This window comes from Megalops cyprinoides, chromosome 6 (genome assembly GCF_013368585.1).
Source record: "Megalops cyprinoides isolate fMegCyp1 chromosome 6, fMegCyp1.pri, whole genome shotgun sequence".
NCBI lineage: Eukaryota > Metazoa > Chordata > Actinopteri > Elopiformes > Megalopidae > Megalops > Megalops cyprinoides.
This window is the reverse complement of record NC_050588.1, coordinates 17,853,401-17,874,113: the sequence shown is the minus strand read 5'-3', so window position 1 is coordinate 17,874,113 and position 20,713 is coordinate 17,853,401. Positions and strand designations below refer to the sequence as shown.

The 20,713-nt window shown below is 38.2% G+C and overlaps 1 protein-coding gene across 1 annotated transcript; it reads right to left on the bottom strand.

Moving 5' to 3' along the window:
* Positions 1–38: 38 nt before the first annotated feature.
* On the bottom strand, positions 39–17,139 carry LOC118778846 (myosin heavy chain, fast skeletal muscle-like). The gene is made up of 41 exons (XM_036530607.1): positions 17,124–17,139; positions 16,408–16,455; positions 15,908–16,123; positions 15,297–15,440; positions 15,052–15,208; positions 14,859–14,886; positions 14,483–14,594; positions 14,304–14,396; positions 14,126–14,189; positions 13,933–14,031; positions 13,744–13,847; positions 13,002–13,140; positions 11,937–12,055; positions 11,442–11,591; positions 11,133–11,303; positions 10,736–11,042; positions 10,338–10,405; positions 9,920–10,007; positions 9,583–9,700; positions 9,198–9,321; positions 8,849–8,985; positions 8,208–8,463; positions 7,835–8,077; positions 7,568–7,744; positions 7,197–7,342; positions 7,011–7,101; positions 6,540–6,929; positions 6,332–6,458; positions 6,128–6,246; positions 5,668–5,864; positions 5,400–5,583; positions 5,116–5,281; positions 4,623–4,747; positions 4,006–4,314; positions 3,718–3,921; positions 3,313–3,438; positions 2,883–3,053; positions 2,610–2,714; positions 2,428–2,523; positions 584–715; positions 39–144 (listed from the first exon to the last, which is right to left on the bottom strand). The coding sequence occupies exons 3-41, from the start codon at positions 16,109–16,111 to the stop codon at positions 124–126; spliced, it is 5,811 nt and encodes a 1,936-aa protein (XP_036386500.1). The 5' UTR covers positions 16,112–16,123; positions 16,408–16,455; positions 17,124–17,139; the 3' UTR covers positions 39–123.
* Positions 17,140–20,713: the final 3,574 nt, after the last annotated feature.

The window sequence follows — 20,713 nt, the reverse complement described above, 5'->3', positions numbered from 1 at the left end:
ATACCAGACAAACTCAGGATATGCTGAACTAACTTTATTGGCTGACTGCTACCATTAGAACATTTCACAAGATGTTCATATTATATGAAAGGTTGTGAATGATTCCCATCTGGGTTTCATCGCTCATTCTGCGATCTCCTTCCCCTTGAATGAAATGAATGAAGAGCATTTTGAATGCATTCATGATTTGCAATTCCTAATTTTGCAACCATTTTCACATGACTAATTTATTGTCATTTTCGTATGTTATAGTGTTTTCCTTTAAGTAGTACATTACTACTTAAAGTAGTAATAAAGTAAAGTAAAGTACTTAAAGTAGTGATATTCTAACACAATATTAAGCAAATGCTGCCCTAGAATAGAAGTTTTTGAAACAACTGTAAAAAGAAATTTATATCAAAGTGCAGCCCATACAGTTTTGTAGTAAATGGTAGGAAAAAACTAAGAATAAAAAATACCTTGAATTTGAAAGACAATTTAGAACCATTTACTATATCATTTACATTTTATCCTATAACAACTCTCATTGGTCATTTAAATGAACATATATTATGAAAACAAAACTTTCCACATAATAACCTACCTTGCCGATATCACGGCTCTTGGCTCTCAGCTTGTTGACCTGGGACTCGGCGATATCGGCACGCTCCTGAGCTTCCTCCATCTCATGCTGCACCTTCCTGAATCTGGACAGGTGAGTGTTGGCTTGCTCCTCCTGTTGAGGAGTCCAAAAATCCATGAGTAGCCGTGGGGGTCAGTTTGTTTTAAAAAGTGCTGGGGACAACGATGGGTTCAACTAGTTCAACTAGCTAAAGGCTTTCAAAAAGTGGTGGGGAAGAAATGGGCCATGACAAAAAGTGGTGGGGAAATGTCCCAAGCGTCCCCAGCGTAAATGACATCTATGGGCGTGATTCTCCCATGCGCATAAGTCAAAAAAAGCGCACAGCTACACACTTTTCAGCCTACATGTATTCTCCCCCTGACTTAAGTCTATGATTTGCCTGCCATGAAGGCAGTTATGCGCTTCAGGTGGAGCAACCCCAGAATCTGGGCGTTTCTTATGAAAACACCATTTACGCGTATTCTGTCCCTGACTTACGCAGTTTTCAGTTACGCGCTTCTGAGGGCTGTAGTAAGTCAAGCGCCACAAAATGGCGAAACACCATATTGCCTTTTAATTCGGTGGTAGGCCTTCTTTTAACATTATTATACATGTACAGATAAAGTTCAAAATACGATATTTGTATGTCATTATTTTTAGACTACAATAACATTTCTTGTAAACCTATATTACATTGATAAACAGAAAAAAATGTTTTACATCACATGGTGTTGTGAACAAGCCTGGTAAATAATTAATTCAATTAGAATAAAACAGAAATATCAATTAAGATGAGTATAAATAGCAGAGCGTTACCCATTCATTAATCAATTTAGCTAATAGAGAGTACTTTAGAAGAGTCATGATGAGTGATTACTAATGAATTTTTTAATAATAGGCTACTCAGTATGAGTTCAAGCGTGGACATTGGAACATGCATTTTGTTGCACCTTTTCCTCAATTGTGTTTTTTTATTAATGAATCGTCAAACATGTCTTTATCCATAGACCCAGCACATGTGTAGCTTGGTATATTTAATTTTTTTGGGTTTATGTCATACATAGAAATAAATGCTTTTCTTTGAGGTGATCTGTAATATAGCTCTCCCTTTGCATTTAGTTTCAAAATCAGAGTCTGGTTTATGGTTTGAATGAATTTCAATGACATTCATTCACATGGTAATTGCATAATTCCATGTTCCATGTTTTCCCGACAGCCAAAATAAACGAAGTTGTGAGTCTACTTCTATTTTAAATAAATCACGCCTCTTTCATGAGCCCACTTTCATTCTGAAGTTAAGCGCTGTGGGCGTGATCGGAGTGCGTAGGGGAGAATACTCGTAACTGAAATGCGTGTAACTGGAGGCGTGCAAAAAAGGACTTAGGCGTGAATACGAGAATACGGCCCTAAGTGAGTAGCAATATTTCACTTACCATAAGTAGCGATAGATATGTGATTTAGAACAAATTTATGATGTCTCCTTTTCCAGTTTGTAGACATTTTCCTTATTTTTGCCACATCCAAGGGAAAAGGGTAAAAGTAAACTCATTGATGTTTTCATTTTTATTATGCAGTCATTAATTAATGACTGAATATAGCAGTTTTTAAAAACAATATGACAAATGTGTAGAACATCTGATTATCAAACACATGCTTTAGATTGCTGTGATTCAAATAAATAAAACCCTGATAGAGATTAATGTGTTGAGACCTAATCAATGACATGAAACTCCTGAAACTTACCCCCATCCTCCACATGCAACATTTTACATTGCATTCAGTTTGTACATGAGTTTTTTTTTTTTTCCATGGAATATTAGACTTACCGCTTCCTCAGCCTGCCTCTTGTAGGCCTTCACTTTCAGCTGCAGTTTGTCCACCAGATCTTGGAGTCTGTGAATGTTCTTCTTGTCCTCCTCAGTCTACAGTGAGTAGAGATGATTTAAAAGAAGTACTGCGTTGTCATTCTGGAGTGCAGTCTATTTTGTAAAGATGGGTTGATTTTTACCTGGTAGGTGAGCTCTTTGACTCTCCTCTCATATTTACGGACACCTTTAACTGCATCGGCTCCACGTCTCTGTTCGGCTTCAACTTCACTTTCCAGCTCACGCACCTTGAAGTAAATAGTAAAAAATTGTAGAAAAAAAGCATTGATAATTGTCACAGTAAAGCTGAAACTTGGCTGTATAAACAGATGGTTATGAGTATTGGGCCCTTGGGTAGAGTCTGTCCATGAGTTTCATGTGGTCCTCAAAAAGATTTAATTGATAGTTTAGGTTACCCTTGCTTCCAGTTTCTGGAGCTGTTTCTTTCCACCCTTCATGGCCAGGCTCTCAGCCTCATCCAGACGGTGCTGCAGGTCCTTGACTGTGACTTCCAGGTTCTTCTTCATCCTCTCCAGGTGAGCACTGGTGTCCTGCTCCTTCTTCAGCTCCTCTGCCATCATAGCTGCCTGGAATTTGCACAACATGGAGGTCTCTTAACTGTGTTTACCATTTCTTAAAGAATATGGTTTACTCTTTGACCAGAGGGGAATGTTGATCACCACAATCAAATGTGCATATTTATGATAATTATTACAATAATTATAATATTTATTATTTGAGGGGGGGGGGGGTACAAAGGATACAATTTTAAGGGTTTTAATGCTGTAAAAAGATGATAATTCGTTAATTTATCTGTACAATTCAATGGCTGTAAATGTAACTCACGTCAGTGATAGCCTTCTTGGCTTTTTCCTCTGCATTTCTTGCTTCTTGGATGGTGTCGTCCATTTCACCTTGGATCTGAACAAGGTCACTTTCCAGCTTCTTTTTTGTGTTGATAAGGCTGGTATTCTGAAAAATTGCATTTATTTTTAGTATTAAGGTTAAGGTAACATACTTTTCTGTTCTTCTGTGTCCTTCTCAGGAAAGAAGTTCATAGAGATAAGGCACACCTTTTCAGTTGAGAAATTAAAAAGCTGTTATTACAATGCAATGCCTTACCAATAATTCCTATACATAAACGTCACAGCTCGTACACCCTTTGTTTCTTCGATATGTAGTGATGTACTTCATCATGCTCATTTAACCTATATCAGACAAAAACATAAAGGAATGACTTTCTGTACTCACCTGGGAGTGCAGCAGGGTTACACGCTCGCTTGCATCGACCAGCTCCTGCTCAGCCACTTTGCGGCCTCTCTCTGTCTGCTCCAGGGCAACCCTCAGTTCCTCTATCTCAGCCAGCATCAGGTTGTTCCTGCGCTCCACCATGGCAACCTGCTCCTTCATCTCCTCCTGTCCTCTGATTGCATCATCAAGGTGCAATTGGGCATCCTGAAAGAGAGATCAATTAAAGAAATTCTGAAAAGACTCAACTCATTGAGCTCAGCCCTGTAACTATGGGTAATATACAAATACCTTGAGCTGTCCTTGGACATTCCTCAGTTGTTTCTGGGCTTCAGCGGCCTGGCGGTTGGCGTGGCTCAGCTGAATCTCCATCTCATTGAGGTCTCCTTCCATCTTCTTCTTGACTCTGAGAGCATCATTCCTGGCTCTAACCTCAGCATCAAGAGTGGTCTGCATGGATTCGATCACCCTCTGGCTGTTCCTCTTGATCTGCTCCATCTCCTCATCTTTCTCTGCGAGCTTCCTGTCAATTTCACCCTTGACCTGATTGAGTTCAAGCTGAATACGGAGAATCTTGGACTCCTCATGTTCCAGTGTTGCCTGTAAAATGAATGAGACAGTAATATGTATTGCAATACATACTGAAGAGCTCAAAGCTTTCGAATGATGGAGTAGGAGTTAAAAATGTCAGTTTTTGGGACAATCATTCCTTAAGTTATAAATGGTCTCCTTTTTATTTTTTCTAAGTTTGAAAGCAGGTAGAATGATCTGCAAGAAAAGCACTGAGTAATTTTGTTATTTATTAGCAAATACGTCAGGAAATAGTACACAAAATTCATGAATAAGTCACCAACAGATTCAAATTCAGATTTCCAGAAAATATCCATTTAGTAAATTTCTTTGAATACCTCTGCTTCCTCGAGAGCAGTCTGAATTTCTGATTTCTCAGTCTCCGCAGTTTTCTTTGCCTTCTCCAGCTCATGAATGGTCTTTCCAGTCTCTCCAATCTGTTCAGTCAGGTCGGAAATCTCATCTAGATGGACACATATTTGATAACGATTTAAATAGGATTAGTTAAGTATGATTCTGAGTATACTTTACATTAATATAGCACATTTCTTCCAAAGATCTCTAATCACTTTAGATTTCCATAACTAATTTTTGTAATCCTTGAATGTTGATTAGAAGGCTACAGGGAGTGTATGTATTTTTATTATGATTTATTACAGTTTTTCACTAGATAAACCTCAGTAACTGAATGGTTGAACGAGTATGAATAAACGTACATATGTAAAATTTCCTAGGGGTTACACTCTAGCTACCATTAATGTGTTATACTTCTGGGTATGTGTTCTAGTCTGAATACTGACTAGATTGTATTTATAACTTTTTAGTACGTACGCTGCAGGTTCTTGTTCTCCCGCTTCAGGGTCTCCAGGTGGTCCAGAGCTTCTTCATAGGAATTCTTCATCTTGAACAGTTCAGTGCTGAGAGAACGGGCCTCTTTCTGTGCTCCTTCTAGTTCTGCCTGGCCTTCCTCATACTTCTGCTTCCATTCTGCTAGAACCTGGAAAATTGATGATAAAACTCATTGATAATGAACCATGAAACCAGTCTATACTGTAAAACCTAATTGTAACCCACAGCAGAGATGATAATTCCCTATATCGGAATGTTGGATTTACCTTGTCAAAGTTCCTCTGCTTCTTGTCAAGGTTGGCAGCCTGGGCATTTGCCCTCTCCACATCAATCATGAGATCCTCCACTTCACCCTGCAGTCTCTGCTTGGTCTTCTCCAGAGAGGCACACTTGGAGTTCACAGCCTCAATGGATTCCTCTGCGTCCTGGAGACGCTGGGCAAGCTTTTTCCTGTAGAGAGTGACATTTTCATTAACTATTTTCGATTTCTCATAATCAGTGAATCCACAATGATACTGTAAAGAGTGAAGTTACTTGGCCTCCTCCAGTTCCTCAGTGCGCTGGATGGCATCAGTTTCATATTTGGTTCTCCACTGAGCCACCTCACTGTTGGCCTTGGACATTCCACGCTGCAGCTCAGCCTTGGCCTCCTGCTCCTCCTCAAACTGCTCCCTCAGCAGGTCACAGTCGTGTCGTGCTGATTGCAAACCATGGGCCAGGGCATTCTTGGCCTTAAAGACAATACATGAGTTATAATAAAAAAGAAGGACTGAATATATATGTGGAGTGTCCTGGAAAACAGATGCTCATTTATAGTAGGTTTACCCCATTTTAACACGAGAAGAAATATGTTGAAATGCCATTCTTTAACTTAACGTGTTGACAGAAAGACTTGAATACAGGGTAACCTCATTGACAGTCACTTCTCAAAAATATTTATATGTGGATTATCAAGATACGTGGATAATCCTCAACTCCAGGTGTTCTGTATTACCTTGACTTCCTCTTCAATGTGCCTCTTGAGTTCCTCAATCTGCTGTGTGTAGGCTTGCTTGCCTCTTGTCAGCTGAGAGACTAGAGCCTCTTTTTCCTCCAGTTGGCGGGTGAATTCACCTGAGTAAATAAAAGTTGTGTGGAACTCTTCACTATTGCTGTATGAGAAGTAAATAGATCCAAATGACTGATGTAATGTACTTACCGTTCTCTGTTTGAAGTCTTGCTTTTTGTGCATTGATGTCATTAAGTTGGCGCAAATACTCATCACTCTTGGTCTTGAGTTCACTCAGTTGGTCTTCCAGGGTACGGCACATTTTCTCAAGGTTGCCCTGTCAAGAAGTATATTTATAGTTATTTCAAGTTGAATGTCTCCTGCTGCTGTGTGCTCATGAAACATTCCCTCCTTATACCTTTGATTTGGCGACAGCCTCCATGTTACTGGACAGGTCATCGATTTCCATTTTGTATTCACTCTTCTCCTTCTCCAGCTTCTGCTTGACACGCTGAAGGTTGTCGATTTGCTCTCCCAGTTCTGCAACACTGTCGGCCTGCTTCTTGCGCAGAGCAGAAGCTGTGGCCTCATGCTGCAAGGTAGACTCTTCAAGATCACGGCGCAGCTTCTGGAACTCAGCCTCACGCTTCTTGTTCATCTCAATCTGAGCAGCAGTGGCACCACCAGCTTCTTCTAGCCTCTCACTGATCTCCTCAAGTTCCCTGGAGAGATCAGCTCTCTGCTTCTCAACCTTGGCCCGAGCAGCACGCTCAGCCTCGATTTCTTCCTCCAGCTCCTCAATACGAGCCTATGGAGAACAGTGGTATTGGTTAAAGTTGTACATGTTTTCAGCTTTATTATGTGGAATTTGAAGGTGTTCAGAAATTACCTGGAGCTCCTTAATCTTCTTTTGAAGCTGAGCTCCCAAAGACTGCTCATCCTCAATCTTGCTGAGGAGTTGGCTTGTCTCAAATTCCTTCCTGCGGATGACAAAAAATATAGATTTTGATGAATGTCTGTCCATTTTTGGGCAGCTGCTTCTTTTTGTTATTGTTTTTCTTGAATTCTGTCTTACTTCTTGATCTTCTCCTCTGACTGTTGCTTGTCATTCTCCAGATCCATTATGGATTCCTGAGCCAATTTCAGATCACCCTCAAGCTTTCTCTTGGCTCTTTCAAGGTCCATGCGAAGCTTCTTCTCTTGTTCCAGAGAACCTTCCAGCTGTTTCATTTAATAACAAGGTAGATGTTAAAAGTATAGTCCAAACCAACTTGACAGCCATCACCTTTTTTCTTGACATTACAGAATAGATCGGACAGTTGAGCAGTGATGTCTACTTCAAGTAGCTCTTGGTACTTTCCTCATGTGTCTGCTTTGCCAAATAACCTCTCTGTTCACTTACTGATCCTAAATTATACACCTCAAAATGTGTAAATGCTAACTTACATCATCTACTTGTTGCTCAAGTTTGGTCTTGGCTTTGGTCAGAGTATTGACTTTGTCCTCCTCTGCCTGGAGATCATCAAGAGTCTGCTGGTGTGCCTCTTGGAGGGCTTTCTTCTCCTTGGTCAGCTTGGCAATGCTCTCATCTTGAGAGGCCATCTCTTCAGTCAGGTTTTTCACCTAAATGAATTAATGTCACACTCTGTTAGTAATACACTGGTAAAGTTGAAAAAAAAAAACAAATAAAGACTGCATTGATGAATTATAAACCTTATTTTCTGTGGCATGTTTCTCCTTCTCCACTTTGGCCAAGGTGAGCTCTAAGTCATCAATGTCTTTCTTCAGCTCAGAGCACTCATCCTCCAGCTTCCTCTTCTTGGCTGTCAGCTCAGCATTGATTTCCTCCTCATCCTCCAGTCTCTCATTTGTCTCTTTGAGTTTAGCTTCGAGCTGGATCTTAGCTTTGATGAGTCCCTCACATCTTTCCTCAGCGTCAGAGAGGCTTTCAACTTCCTATAAGTGAAACAAAAATGCAACACTCGAGCATGAAGAGCCATTAATTTAGTTTACTGTACATTCATTTTCACCACTGATAATTTAGAGAACATTGAATCCATATTTATATATTTTTTTACCAACTCACAGCTGCAACTTGTAATTGCAGGTCGTTCTTTTCTTGCAGCAGTGAAACCATTTTCTCCTCAAGCTCCTTCTTCTTGGCTAATGCCTTTGCCAGCTCTTCTTTGGTCTTTTCAAACTCTTCCTTCATGTTGGCCATTTCCTTCTCAGCTTCAGCGCTCTTCAGAAGTGGCTTGATCTTGAAGTATAGCTTCATCCATGGCCAATGTTTCACATTCATGAATGAGCGGATGTTGTATTGGATGGAGTATATGGACTCCCTGTTTTACCAGTATCACAATCATACAATGGTTAAAAAATTTTATGCCATATCGCTTACTTTTTTATAACAAGCATTGTATCCTTGAACCACTCAAGCACAACCTGCAACACATCATTTTAAGATTTTATGGGAGTACAAGAAACATCAGTTCAGACTGAGATTTGATAATGTTTTGCTTTACATTCACTGTCTTTCAGCCTTCAGAAATCTGAATGTAAATAATAATGTAAATAACTAAAGTCTTGCTGTTCTTTTTACTTTAAAAGATGTACAATACTGACCCCTGAATGAATTGAGGCCTCAGTATAGTTGTTGCCAATTTCTTACTCCATAGGACCTATATTTATGTCTTTTTTGATTAGTAATTGTGAAAAAATATATACCTCCTCTCCATCATCTTTACAAACTCCCTTCTCATGAGGAAACCACGGCACAGGGCCTGAGTCATGGTAACCAGTATTGCCAGTTTGTCATCTCGCATCTCTTCCAGCTGACCCAACAGACCAGCTTTGAAGAACACCTGCAGTAATGTATTATCAATATATAAACTTGAGACAAGAATTTAAGATCATCAAAACATTTTGTAATAAAGACAACATGGTACTGAAGTGTGTTCATTCTGATTTAAACCTCCACACATGTGATGCTTATAATAAATTACCATTGCAAGTTACAGAAATTATATGTATTCTGAGAAGTGCCTCTGACACCCTCAAACATGAAGTTTCTTACCTTCGTGTGCCCAAACTTGTACTGAGTGTGGTCCACATCAATGGATCCCAGGAGCTTCTCAGAAGCCTTCTTGTTGTCAATGAACTGTCCCTCAGGGATCACACTAGCATTCAATACTTTGTATCTAAAATAAAAGTAATGGTTGTAATGATGGAGAGGACATGCTCAGAAATTACTCAAGGGAATCTTCCATTTAAATGCAGGTATTTCTAGATTTGGAATTGTGTCTTATTATTACATTTAAAAAACGTAGAGGTCTTTAAACAGGTTATTATCATGCTACACTTTACAATTTAGCAATACAACAGCAGTATCTAACCTACAGATCCTAGGTCCACAAGCATAGTATGAATTCTAATTAATATAGCTATAATGAGAAAATTACCTCTGCTTGAAGTCACCATAGAGGATTCTGCTGGGGAAGCCCTTTCTGCAGATTCTGATACCTTCTAGCACACCATTACACCTCAACTGGTGGATGACCAGGAAGTTCTCCATGAGACCTGGAAAACAAGAAGACATTCACATTATATGTTCAAACATTGTACCAAAAGTACAGAATATAATACTCCCACACTGAAGTTGTGTTGACTTCACTGAATCCTTTTTGATTCGCCTTGAAAAGAGGATTGATCAACCAGTTAAACATAGCATGTCCACTTTCTTGCAGTTTTTCATATTCGGACCTAAACTTTTGGATTAACGATGAGTATATTGCCTACCTGGTGTCTTTGATTCATTAGGAATCAAGCATCGCACAAAGTGAGGATGAGTGCTTCTTAAATTGGTCATCAGCTTGCCCAAATTCTCCTGTGGGACAGAGGGTGGTGTAGTATTAAAACGGAGAATGCATTTGGTTTGTTTATTTCATTCATATTGTGAATAGAGTTAAGTTGTGCCTACTATCACTTTTTAACTGATGCATTTCCAAATCTAATTGAAAGGAAACCAACTGATTTTCATTTTATGCTTTTTAGTATTCCAGAGCAAGTTCATGTAATGTGTAATTATTTCTACATTTTCTTCAGCACATTTTTAAGAGAAGATACTGTGACAGTAAGAGTGCTTTATTTCATGACATCAAATTGGTACTTAAATCACAGAAGTGTGGTTTCAGTTGCATTGAAGTGCATACAGTACCCTGAACAGAGCAGACACAGTCTGGAAGGAGCCACCCTTCTTCTTGCCGGCCTTTTTGCCACTAGCCTCTGTTCACACAAGATTTGTACACACATTTGTACACATCATATTTCATGCAATATTTAACTGCACAGCTTTTTCCATTTACTTCTTTTGCATGACTAACCATAAATACATGCCTATACTGACAGCATTTTAAAAATACCAGCATGAATGTATTAACATCCAGAAGCCTAGAAATGTGAAATGTGTAAATTGTTCCTTTAGTTGACTGAAAAAGTGAATCTTTGACTTTTACTTCAGTTTGTATTTGGTCAGATATGATAAAATAAAATTTCCCAAGGTGTGAATACATAGGATGGAGACTCTGCTAATCACAACAGAAATAAATACACTACCATCTGCACCGGCATGGGCAGCATACAGGTGAGCCAGCAGTTTGACTGATGACTTCTGGTACAGCTGTACGACTGAGTCATTCAGGGGGTCCTTGTTCTTGTCCAGCCAGCCAGCAACATTGTAGTCCACAGTGCCAGCGTAGTGCACCAGGGAGAAGTGGGCTTCAGCCTTGCCTTTGGCAGGCTTGGGCTTCTGGAAGCAAGCGGTTTTGCCCAGGTGTTGGTCATAGAGCTTGTTTTTGAAGGTTGTGTCTGAAGCCTTGGGGAACATGCACTCCTCTTCAAGGATGGAGAAGATGCCCATTGGCTGTTGTAGGCAGAATATTCACATTAGATTGCTTCAGGAGAATAAGAGAAGAGGTTTATGACTGTCAACAATAATGGGCATCACTCTTACCTTCTCAATGAGCTCAATGCAGGCAGCCAAGTCCATACCGAAATCAATGAACTCCCATTCAATGCCCTCCTTCTTGTACTCCTCTTGTTCCAGCACAAACATGTGATGGTTGAAAAACTGTTGCAGTTTCTCATTGGTGAAGTTGATGCACAGCTGCTCCAGGCTGTTGAACTATAATTTTGGGAAAAAAAAAGAAAGTTGACTGATTACAATTTATAATTTACAATAATTAAAGTTGATCCAAATTGAAAAGAAAAAATGTTTCATGTAACAAAACTATAGTCAATGTTAATGGAATCCTCCACTCACATCAAAGATCTCAAATCCAGCAATATCCAGCACACCGATGAAGAACTGTCGTGGCTGCTTTGTGTCCAGCATCTCGTTTATGCGAACGACCATCCACAAGAACATTTTCTCATAGACAGATTTGGACAGAGCCATGACAGAGTTGTGGACCTAATCACAAAGAGGAAAAAACAAATAGATATGCCAACTCATACTAATAACTCACATAACTAAATAATATTTCTTTGTTATTTTTATTTCAAGTTTATCAAACATTCCTGAAACTATTATAACAGATGTTAAGAAATTTATTCTATACAGCAAGGCATTCCATAACTGCAAAGCCTTGTTGCCAATGCCTTGTGGTAATGCTATGCCATTGCATAGCAAGGCATAGTAACTGTGTCTGGAGAACTGGAGAGATCAGGTCATTAAATGCAACAGAGTATTTGGGGGAGGAACACATCTTTACATACATTACCTACCATGAACACAGTTAAAATGTAAGTATTGTACCTGCGGTACAGTCTGCCCCTTGGTCACATACTCGTTTCCGACCTTCACTCTGGGGTAACACAGAGCTTTCAGCAGGTCAGCTGAGTTCAGGCCCATGAGGTAAGAAATTTTATCTGCCTCTGTAATGAAGAGAATTCAGTATGTATTGTACTTCCTCTAAAAATCAACGATAATTTTTGCATGTCCCAAAGAAAGACTGCAATGTAAATGATACCATTGAGCCCACTTTATGTACCTCATAACTCACAATTATTGTGTTGCACAATGTCACTGATTTTTTTTTAATTCTTTATATGGTGAGAAGAAATCACACTGATTTATATTGAATTTTAATATATTAAGGTTGCAAGATGCCAGTATGACTCTTTCTGGAAGCATAGGTGTTATCAATTCAAATTATTTCAGATATGTACAGGACGCAGAAGAGTTTTCTCATTAGAGACTGTTTTATGCTGTCTGCAGAAATAAGGTTGACTCTCCCTGCTTTCTATTAGTGGATGCACTCATGTAGTTGAATATTTCATTCAATGTCTTGGGGAATTAATTTTTATTTTCTAGTTGAGGGCCTGGTGTTCCAGTGTACATGACTATCAAAAACCTAGGAGTGTCAAGGAGCAGTCCCTTGTTTTTTAAATGGCTAGTTTTAGATTCCACTTAAAATCCTAAATACTCTTCAGACAATTTTTAAATCAGGGGAAGATAAATGTAATCACAATTTGTCAAAAGAGCTATAAGCACCAAAGAAAGGTGCCCAAGCACAAAAATCTAGCGTGTTGACGTATGTGATGAGAAAATTGGGTCTCACAGGTAACGTGATTTACATGTTTACAGTTCATATAAAATGTATTTTTTTCTTCTTTTTTATGAAATGAAATTCCAAGACTTCATGTATATGATGTGACCAGTGATAGCCAAATTGACACATCCCACAGAGAGTCAGTTAAATCAAACTGATTAGTGAGGCCTGAAATCCACGTTCATTAAGACAGACACTTGCCTCTTTGCCTAGATTATTTCTGCGCTTTTTTTGACTAAAATCTTATGACATTAAAACTTAAACTATACCCTCAGTGCCATCGGGCTCAGCCTGCTCTTCACGCTGCTTCTGCTTAAACTTCATGTTCCCATGATGCATCACTGCACCAGTCAGCTTGTAGATGCCCATCTTTTCCTCAGCAGTGAAGCCCAAGATGTCAATGGCAGTCTGTGTGATTGGAAACAGAAGCATGTTATGAGCTTTTGACAGTTGTATATTTTGCCAGTAAGATCTGTTCTATACTTAATTCTGGTGCAGACTGCTATTTTATTCTGTACTTATGAATGTACATATGCAGTCAAGATAGGAACATGTTTTCATTGTTTTTTATTAGCATTAACAATATTGTTTACACATACTGTTAGTGAGCAGAGTCAATAGTTAAGTGATTAAATATAGTTTTATAAGCAGCTCCTGACACTAGACCTCCTTAAGCTCAATTGTACTTGGAGAGTGGTTGGCATAAGAACACATAGGTTGAATGTTTACATATTAGTAATATGTAAATACATTTACACAGTGGTCATATTTTATCTGAATTATCTAAATCTGAGATTAGAGTATTTAGTTACTGGTTCCCTAAAAACAGAGTGCAAATCTCTTACATTTTGGTATATCAGAAGTCATTGGCATACAGACAAACATGTAACATGCTTATTCTGCTATGGGTTGAAGCATGCAGTCACAAAAGTTGTCATTGTTAATTATAGATAAAAAATCACAGGTTATCTTCAGGAAAAAGAATGAAACATGCAAATCTGTCTCACTGACATCTGTGGCTATGAACTCCTCAACATCATTAATGCTTTTAACAGTGATTTCTCCTTGGCTGACCATAGGGTAATCATATGGGTTGGTGGTAATCAGAAGTGCCTCTGTAAGAGAAAATGTGTGTACATTGTGTACATTCCTGAAATTTGAATTACAATATTTAAGATCTTGACCTTTCGGATTTCATACCTAACAGTTCAGGTTTGTGGCCTGTCATAAGCTGATAGAAGATGTGGTAGCTTCTCTCAGCTGACAGCTGGAATGTAACTCTTGACTTTTCCAGCAAATCTGTAGGTAAGGTATAATTTTTTCACATTTTGGAAATATTTTATTATGCTCTTTGGATATTTGATCAACACTGAATGTCATCTTAGGAACTTACAGGTTTCAATATCAGCAGAAGCCAGCTTTCCTGTTGTTCCAAAATGAATTCTGATGAACTTCCCCTAAACATTTAAGAAATTAGGAGGAACTGATATGCTGCATCCTTTAAACGATGTTAAAGTAAATTTCATAATAATGTCAGTTATAACCAGCCTGAAATACATTTAAATACTTACAAAACGAGAGGAGTTGTCATTCCTCACAGTCTTGGCGTTACCATAAGCCTCCAGCAGGGGGTTCGCTGCAATGATTTGATCCTCCAGAGATCCCTACAGAAGACATCAGGCACTTCAGATTCTGTATGTGTAGCGGCTTATTACTTTCTGAGGTACATGCACAATCGCTTGAGACTGACCTGCATCTTGCCAGGTACGGGCTCAGCTTTCTTTTGGCCAGACACTGCGATTGTCGCAAAGTACTGGATGACACGTTTGGTGTTCACAGTCTTTCCTGCACCAGATTCTCCACTGTGAGTGGACACAGATAATGATCATAGCTTGAGAAGCATAGAAAATAGGCCTATGCTATATAAAGTGCATGCAAACATTTTTTAAAATTGTGTTCAGTAAATTGGAAATAAATTAATTATATTCAAATTGAACTGAAACTGATTAACACAGAAGATTTTCGTTTTGATTCAGTCAAAGAATCAGAATTTCTGTGGTTTTATTTTTCTTGTATTTTCCCCTGTTGACTATTATTGCTATCATTAGCATATACAGTATACATACGTAATCAGGATGGACTGGTTTTCCCGATCTGCAAAAAGAAATCACATTTTCCCTCCATCAAAGCATTGTATGTTAAATGGCTCAGGAAGTTTTTCAGAACAACATATTAGTATCAGAACATGTGGTGATTTGATATGAACTTTAGTTCTTCCGAATAACTAATACACCTTATAATACCAAGAGATATTCTTACCAGTCAGCATGAACTGATAGGCATTGTCAGAGATGGAGAAGATGTGGGGCGGGGCCTCAATTCTCTTTTTGCCTCTGTATGCAACAACAACAACGGCATCGTACACTGGAAGCCACTTGTATGGATTCACAGTGACACAGAACAGCCCAGAGTATGTCTGAAACAGCAGAGGTCAATATTACTGCACATATTCACCAGACACAATGGCTCATTGACTGGTAAAGTGGATTAACTGAGAAACTTACGTAGATCATCCATGCTGCGTAACGCTCTTTGAGGTTATACAGCACAGCGGGCTCGTTGAGGTGGGTCATCATGGCCATGTCCTCAATCTTATCGAACTTGGGAGGGTTCATTGGGTGGATGTCATCCTCCTTCACCGTTAATTTCTGTGAAATAGGTTAGAAGGTTAGACGAGAGTCTGTCTTCATGAGTGTCCAGAGACTGACAGAAGGAGGTGTTATGCACTACAAAGGCATTCAGGAAATTCAGGAAGAATTCTCCTCATGGATGGATGACACTGATTTAAACTGAGTCAACTTAATGCATTGATCCCTCAACACTCATTTTCTCTGGATGCATGGAAAACAGTATTTGTCTGGTGTACTACTGTGTGAGATGTTTTACTTTCAAACAAATCAGTTTTAATTTAAATCCCATTTAGGATGGTCAATAATGTGATTTGTTGGATATGTCACTCAGTCAAATCTATTCCTTCCACATGTTTTCTTTTCATGATGAGACTTTTTCACTGAGTGAGTTTCTCAAATATTTTGCCAGTATGGACCATCAGACAGTGCATCACAATGAATTTTGGTCAACTTTGAATTTGTAGGAAAACTGATGATGTACATACCTGCCCATCCAGGGTTTCAACGGTGGCTTTGCCCCCCTCTCTGCTGATGAGTTTCCCCTTGACGTACATCTCCTTTGGTTCAGCCACAAAGTAAGCTGTTTTGGCATCAAAGGGTATGTTCTGGGCCTCGAGCCTCTCCTTCTCTGGCTTCCGGAGGTAAATGGCCGCCGGGCCAAAAACCTCCATCTCCGCATCTGAACTCATGATGGCGCTTCACTAGAGGAAAAAGTGAACACCAGTCATCTTGAAATCTTGCTTGCTTATACAAAGCATCTTAAAAACAATGTGTGATATCTTCTGGGTTCTTCGCGGTCTGTCTTGGGCTGGAAGGACGTTTTTGATCAGATAGGTTAGATAACCTTCTCCATTGTAAGTTGGGGTTCTTCTGAAATGGGTGGGCATTTCCTTAAAAACCCCCAAGGAGGTCCAATATTAGATCTTTTGAACTGTACTTTGTGTACTCACTATGGTAAAACTGTTGTGCATACAGGAATCTTTACCTTTTTTGGAGCCACAAGAGAAAGGTGGTCGCTGGTGGTCTTTGAACCCTGAAAATGACAGTTCATTGTGTTCAGTTGCTGTTAAATACCTTGTTTTTCAAATCTCAATGTGTTAGTGTGTTAAAGCAAACTAATGTCACAAGCCCTTTATCCTTATTGTTGAGACCTGGTTAACAGGGAGGTTGTAAATGTTATGAAATTAAGACAAAGAGAGACATGGTAGCATTAGATTTGTTGTTTTGAAGTAGGGCTTGGACTCATAGCTTTAAAGCCATTGATGCATCTGAAAACATAATTCACTTATCTGTTGTATTTAATATATAAAAGCATAGTGTTGGAGTAGAGTGATACACTACATTTCAGCCAACGAAGTATCATATACAAGCACAGTGATTTTAATAATGTGTAATAATGGTGTGGATTAAATTCAAAATGCAGCTGGTGGAATGCAGTATTTCGCAACAAAGCACAACGAGTCACAAGTCACATTAAAACTGCATTTGAACAGATTTGTTATTAACAAAACTAATATTCATCTACAGGTTTTGAATACTTGACTTGAATGCAAATTCATCAAAAATGCACACTATGATTTTGTACATATTGGTCTGCTTGGACCCAAAAAAGGGCAGCAAGAATGCGGCTCATATTTATAGTAAGTAAAATCTGTAGGCTGAATCTGAATCTGTAGCAGCATTACACCACATCTCACTCACCTTTCCAGGGTAGCAGTCACTCCCCAGGGGAGGTCACTTCTGCTTTTTTATATAGCGAGATTTGTCTTCACTCAGCAGAATTGACCTGCCCTATTTGGTCATGTATTTTTGCCATCTTAACAATGATCATCTGCCAGTATCATTAACAGTGAAATTATTTTTATCTAGGATTAAGCATTTAAGATGGCAATATTACTTGTGACTCATTCATCAGACTAATGTATGGGGTCCTGAATGTAAGAAGAAGAAACATTCCATAGTTTCAATACACTCTTGTTTTGAGTTGTTTCATAGATGTATCTGTACATCTATGTATTAATGTTTGAGAACTGTGAACATTAGACAAAATGACTGTCCCCAAGCCCAAATAACAAATGCTAACGTCTGAGAATGTCTTGTAAAAACAGGCCTTAATTCATATTAATTTAATTCATAATTAAAAGTTGCTAAAATGCTTTCTTAATAGGAATAGATATAAGGTGGTAAGGGATTAGATATGGTGCCGTTTTGCATATCTGTGATCAGTTTTTAATTGTAGGAAGAAATGTTCTTAAACCTTGGCTTATCATACTGTGACTGTAAATGTAGACCTTAGAATTACAGGATTTCTGATGAACAATTCTGGATATTGTGCTTTGCATGAGGAATATGCCAAATACAGGAAAAAAGGTGTAACTGTATGCCACTGTATACAGTAAGTGACTGTCCTAGGAAATGTGTGTGTGTAGTACCTTTAATGGACAGAACCAGGAAGACGAATGTGAGAATTATGAATTAAATATCTTGTGAATTACATTAACAAATGGTATCAAGTTATGGTTAATGAAAAAATGTAATGCTTCAAACCCCTTTAGTTAGATAACATGCCCCGATGCTAGCTTCAGGACTTCAAATGTAGTACAAAAAGTAAATAAAAAGGGTATAGGTGGTGACTCTCTTTCCTCAAGAAATAATTAACATAAGACAATGCTCAAGATGTTTCATCAGTGATATTTTGTGGGTGGTGTCAGATGGAATTTTCTCCCTGGACATTAAAGTTATAGCCAGTTATTTGCTGTATTCCCTTCACAAGTACTCAACTTGTTTCAAACTGAGCTGTGATATGACCCTGAAACTTCACATGTATAGTATGGTCTGTGTTGTAAACATATAGGATAATAATTGGCACTGGTTTCATAAGCTAAAACAGTAGCCAAGATGTGGTCTATGAAAACTTGTGCATGTTTTTCTTGGGGCATATTAAAGTCCAGACAATTTTATGGTCCCAAGTTGAGACTTTCATGGACCCTGGCACTAAAGGCAGGCCTAGTTTAGCTGTGGAGAAGCATTCAAATGTCACTGGTATACTGTTGCAGGACTCACGCACGTCTTACACTTTTAATAAGAAATAAAACTGGAAGCAAGGTCAGTCAGTGGTTCTAAAAGGCAATGACATCTCTTGACACCTAAGGCACTTGAGCTGCTTTCAGGGTTTATCCTTGGTCATATGCAAAAAACCCAGTTTCTGTAAATGCACCTGGATAAATACATGCCCAGTTGGGGGATTCGACATGTCATTTTTGTTCCTTTTTTGTGTTTCGTTAAAAAATAGTCTTTCATAAACTTCTATAATACACATGAGCCCTCGTAACCCAATGTATACATTGTCCCTGCTCTCCATGAATTTTCCACAATATAACATTACAACTCATTAAGTGATGTCCCAAAAATTAAGGTGAGATGGACCTGTGAAAGTGGAATTGCCCCCTAAAGAAGCTTTAGGAAATTGCACATGCCCTCTCTCTTAAAGGCCCTGTCATTTTCCACTCTGATAAGATCTCATAAGCCTGAAAGTACAAATGATGATGCCATATTTGTTATATATCATATTTATTATTATAGAATTTTTACTATGATATAATATACTGTTGTTATTGGTTGTTATATAAAAATCTTTTTGCAAGGACATTTATTAGACATATTAATAATTTGAATAACAAGAACAGGAGTAGGATTTCTTTGTTTGTCATTTATAAATAAGTTCACCTTTCACAGCTATAAGCAATCATAAGGAAATCAATATAGATTAAAAACATTTGGTATTTGGTATCATAATAGTATCATATACCATTGTACATAAAACCAGGTCATAAGCATTGTCCCAGTTACCAATTAGAACAGGAGATAACTGCTAAAAATAGTTAAAATTCTTTAGCTTCATAGAGGGCTAAGTTTCTGAGCTAAGTTTATACCCTGACCTTACAGTCTGAAGAATTTTTCCAAGCTTTTATGGTAATAAGAAGTGAACAAGAGATCAAATTATGCATTTGAATACAAGATTTATCATCAGTGTGACTTTCATGGGAAAGCGTATATGGAGCTGGCAAAAGAGGAAAGGGCAGAAAAAGTTCTGAAGTGGTTACTCATGAGATCATGTGAACTCATACATTCTTTAAAAATTTGATACTTGACATCTGATCAACAACAGTATTTTCTTGTGAGGGGTAAATATAGCTGCTTGGTCAGCTAGGTTGTCAGAACATTATTATTTGTTACTGAGTGATGTGAGCTTTATTGCAGAGTTGATTTTAAGCTTCCTTCAAAAGTAAATTACAGTGAACTGCATTGGCATAACCTGTAGTGTGGTTAGCTGAATAAGAGTATTACAGTCAAACATGGGTGACTTTTTATCATTGGAAAGTTCATCGTGAAAATTAGGGGAGGCAAGTATCCATTTTACTGTATCCGTTTTATACAAGTATCAATTTTATGTATGTTTTTATTTTTTATTGCTATTGCTCATAGTGTTTATAGTGTTTCTTCATTTTTTAATATTGTGTTATAAATTATTTACATATGCATATTGTTTGATATCTTCCATGTGGTTTTAGATATAGATTTGAATTAATTGCATATGTTGGTAATGCCGTTCATGACTCTATTCACAGACCTTGCACATTTGGGTTTTCCTCTTGAAACAAGGTGGACTGAAATGCTTAGGAAAGAAATACAAGAGCACATTGATATCCATTTCGTTTTGCTTTCCTAATCACAAAATGACAGATTGATATTAATTGTAATGTGACATATTTTTCATATATCTTGATTGCTTGAATAGGAACAATGCTATTGTTTAGCAATATGAACAATGCAATGTTTAAATGAGGAGTTATGTATGCTGACCCTCTGAACCTGACTGACCACTATGTGAAAATACTTAATACCTAAAGTAATTTCTAAATGTTTTAAATCATAAGATTCCAAGATTGTTTGCAACATGATTGAGTGCTATTGCAGGTGAGTTTCAGGTTTATTTTTACAATGCTATTGCTATTGTTTGCAAGTGTCTGTCAAAATATAGAAATATCACTGTTTCTTAATAATAGAAAGCTAATGCAATCAATCTCACCACCTGGCTTGAACAAGCAGAAAATAACAGAGAGCGTCATATTTTGATGATCACTTCAGTTGACATGTTTTTAGCAACTGTTAAGTGAATCCCAGGTATACTGTAGGCTGCTTTGCTGTAAGATGTTGGTAGATTTTCTAGCAATTTTAAATGGCAAATATCAGCACAAATGTGAGTTGTAGTTCCCCTTGGTGGTCTTCTC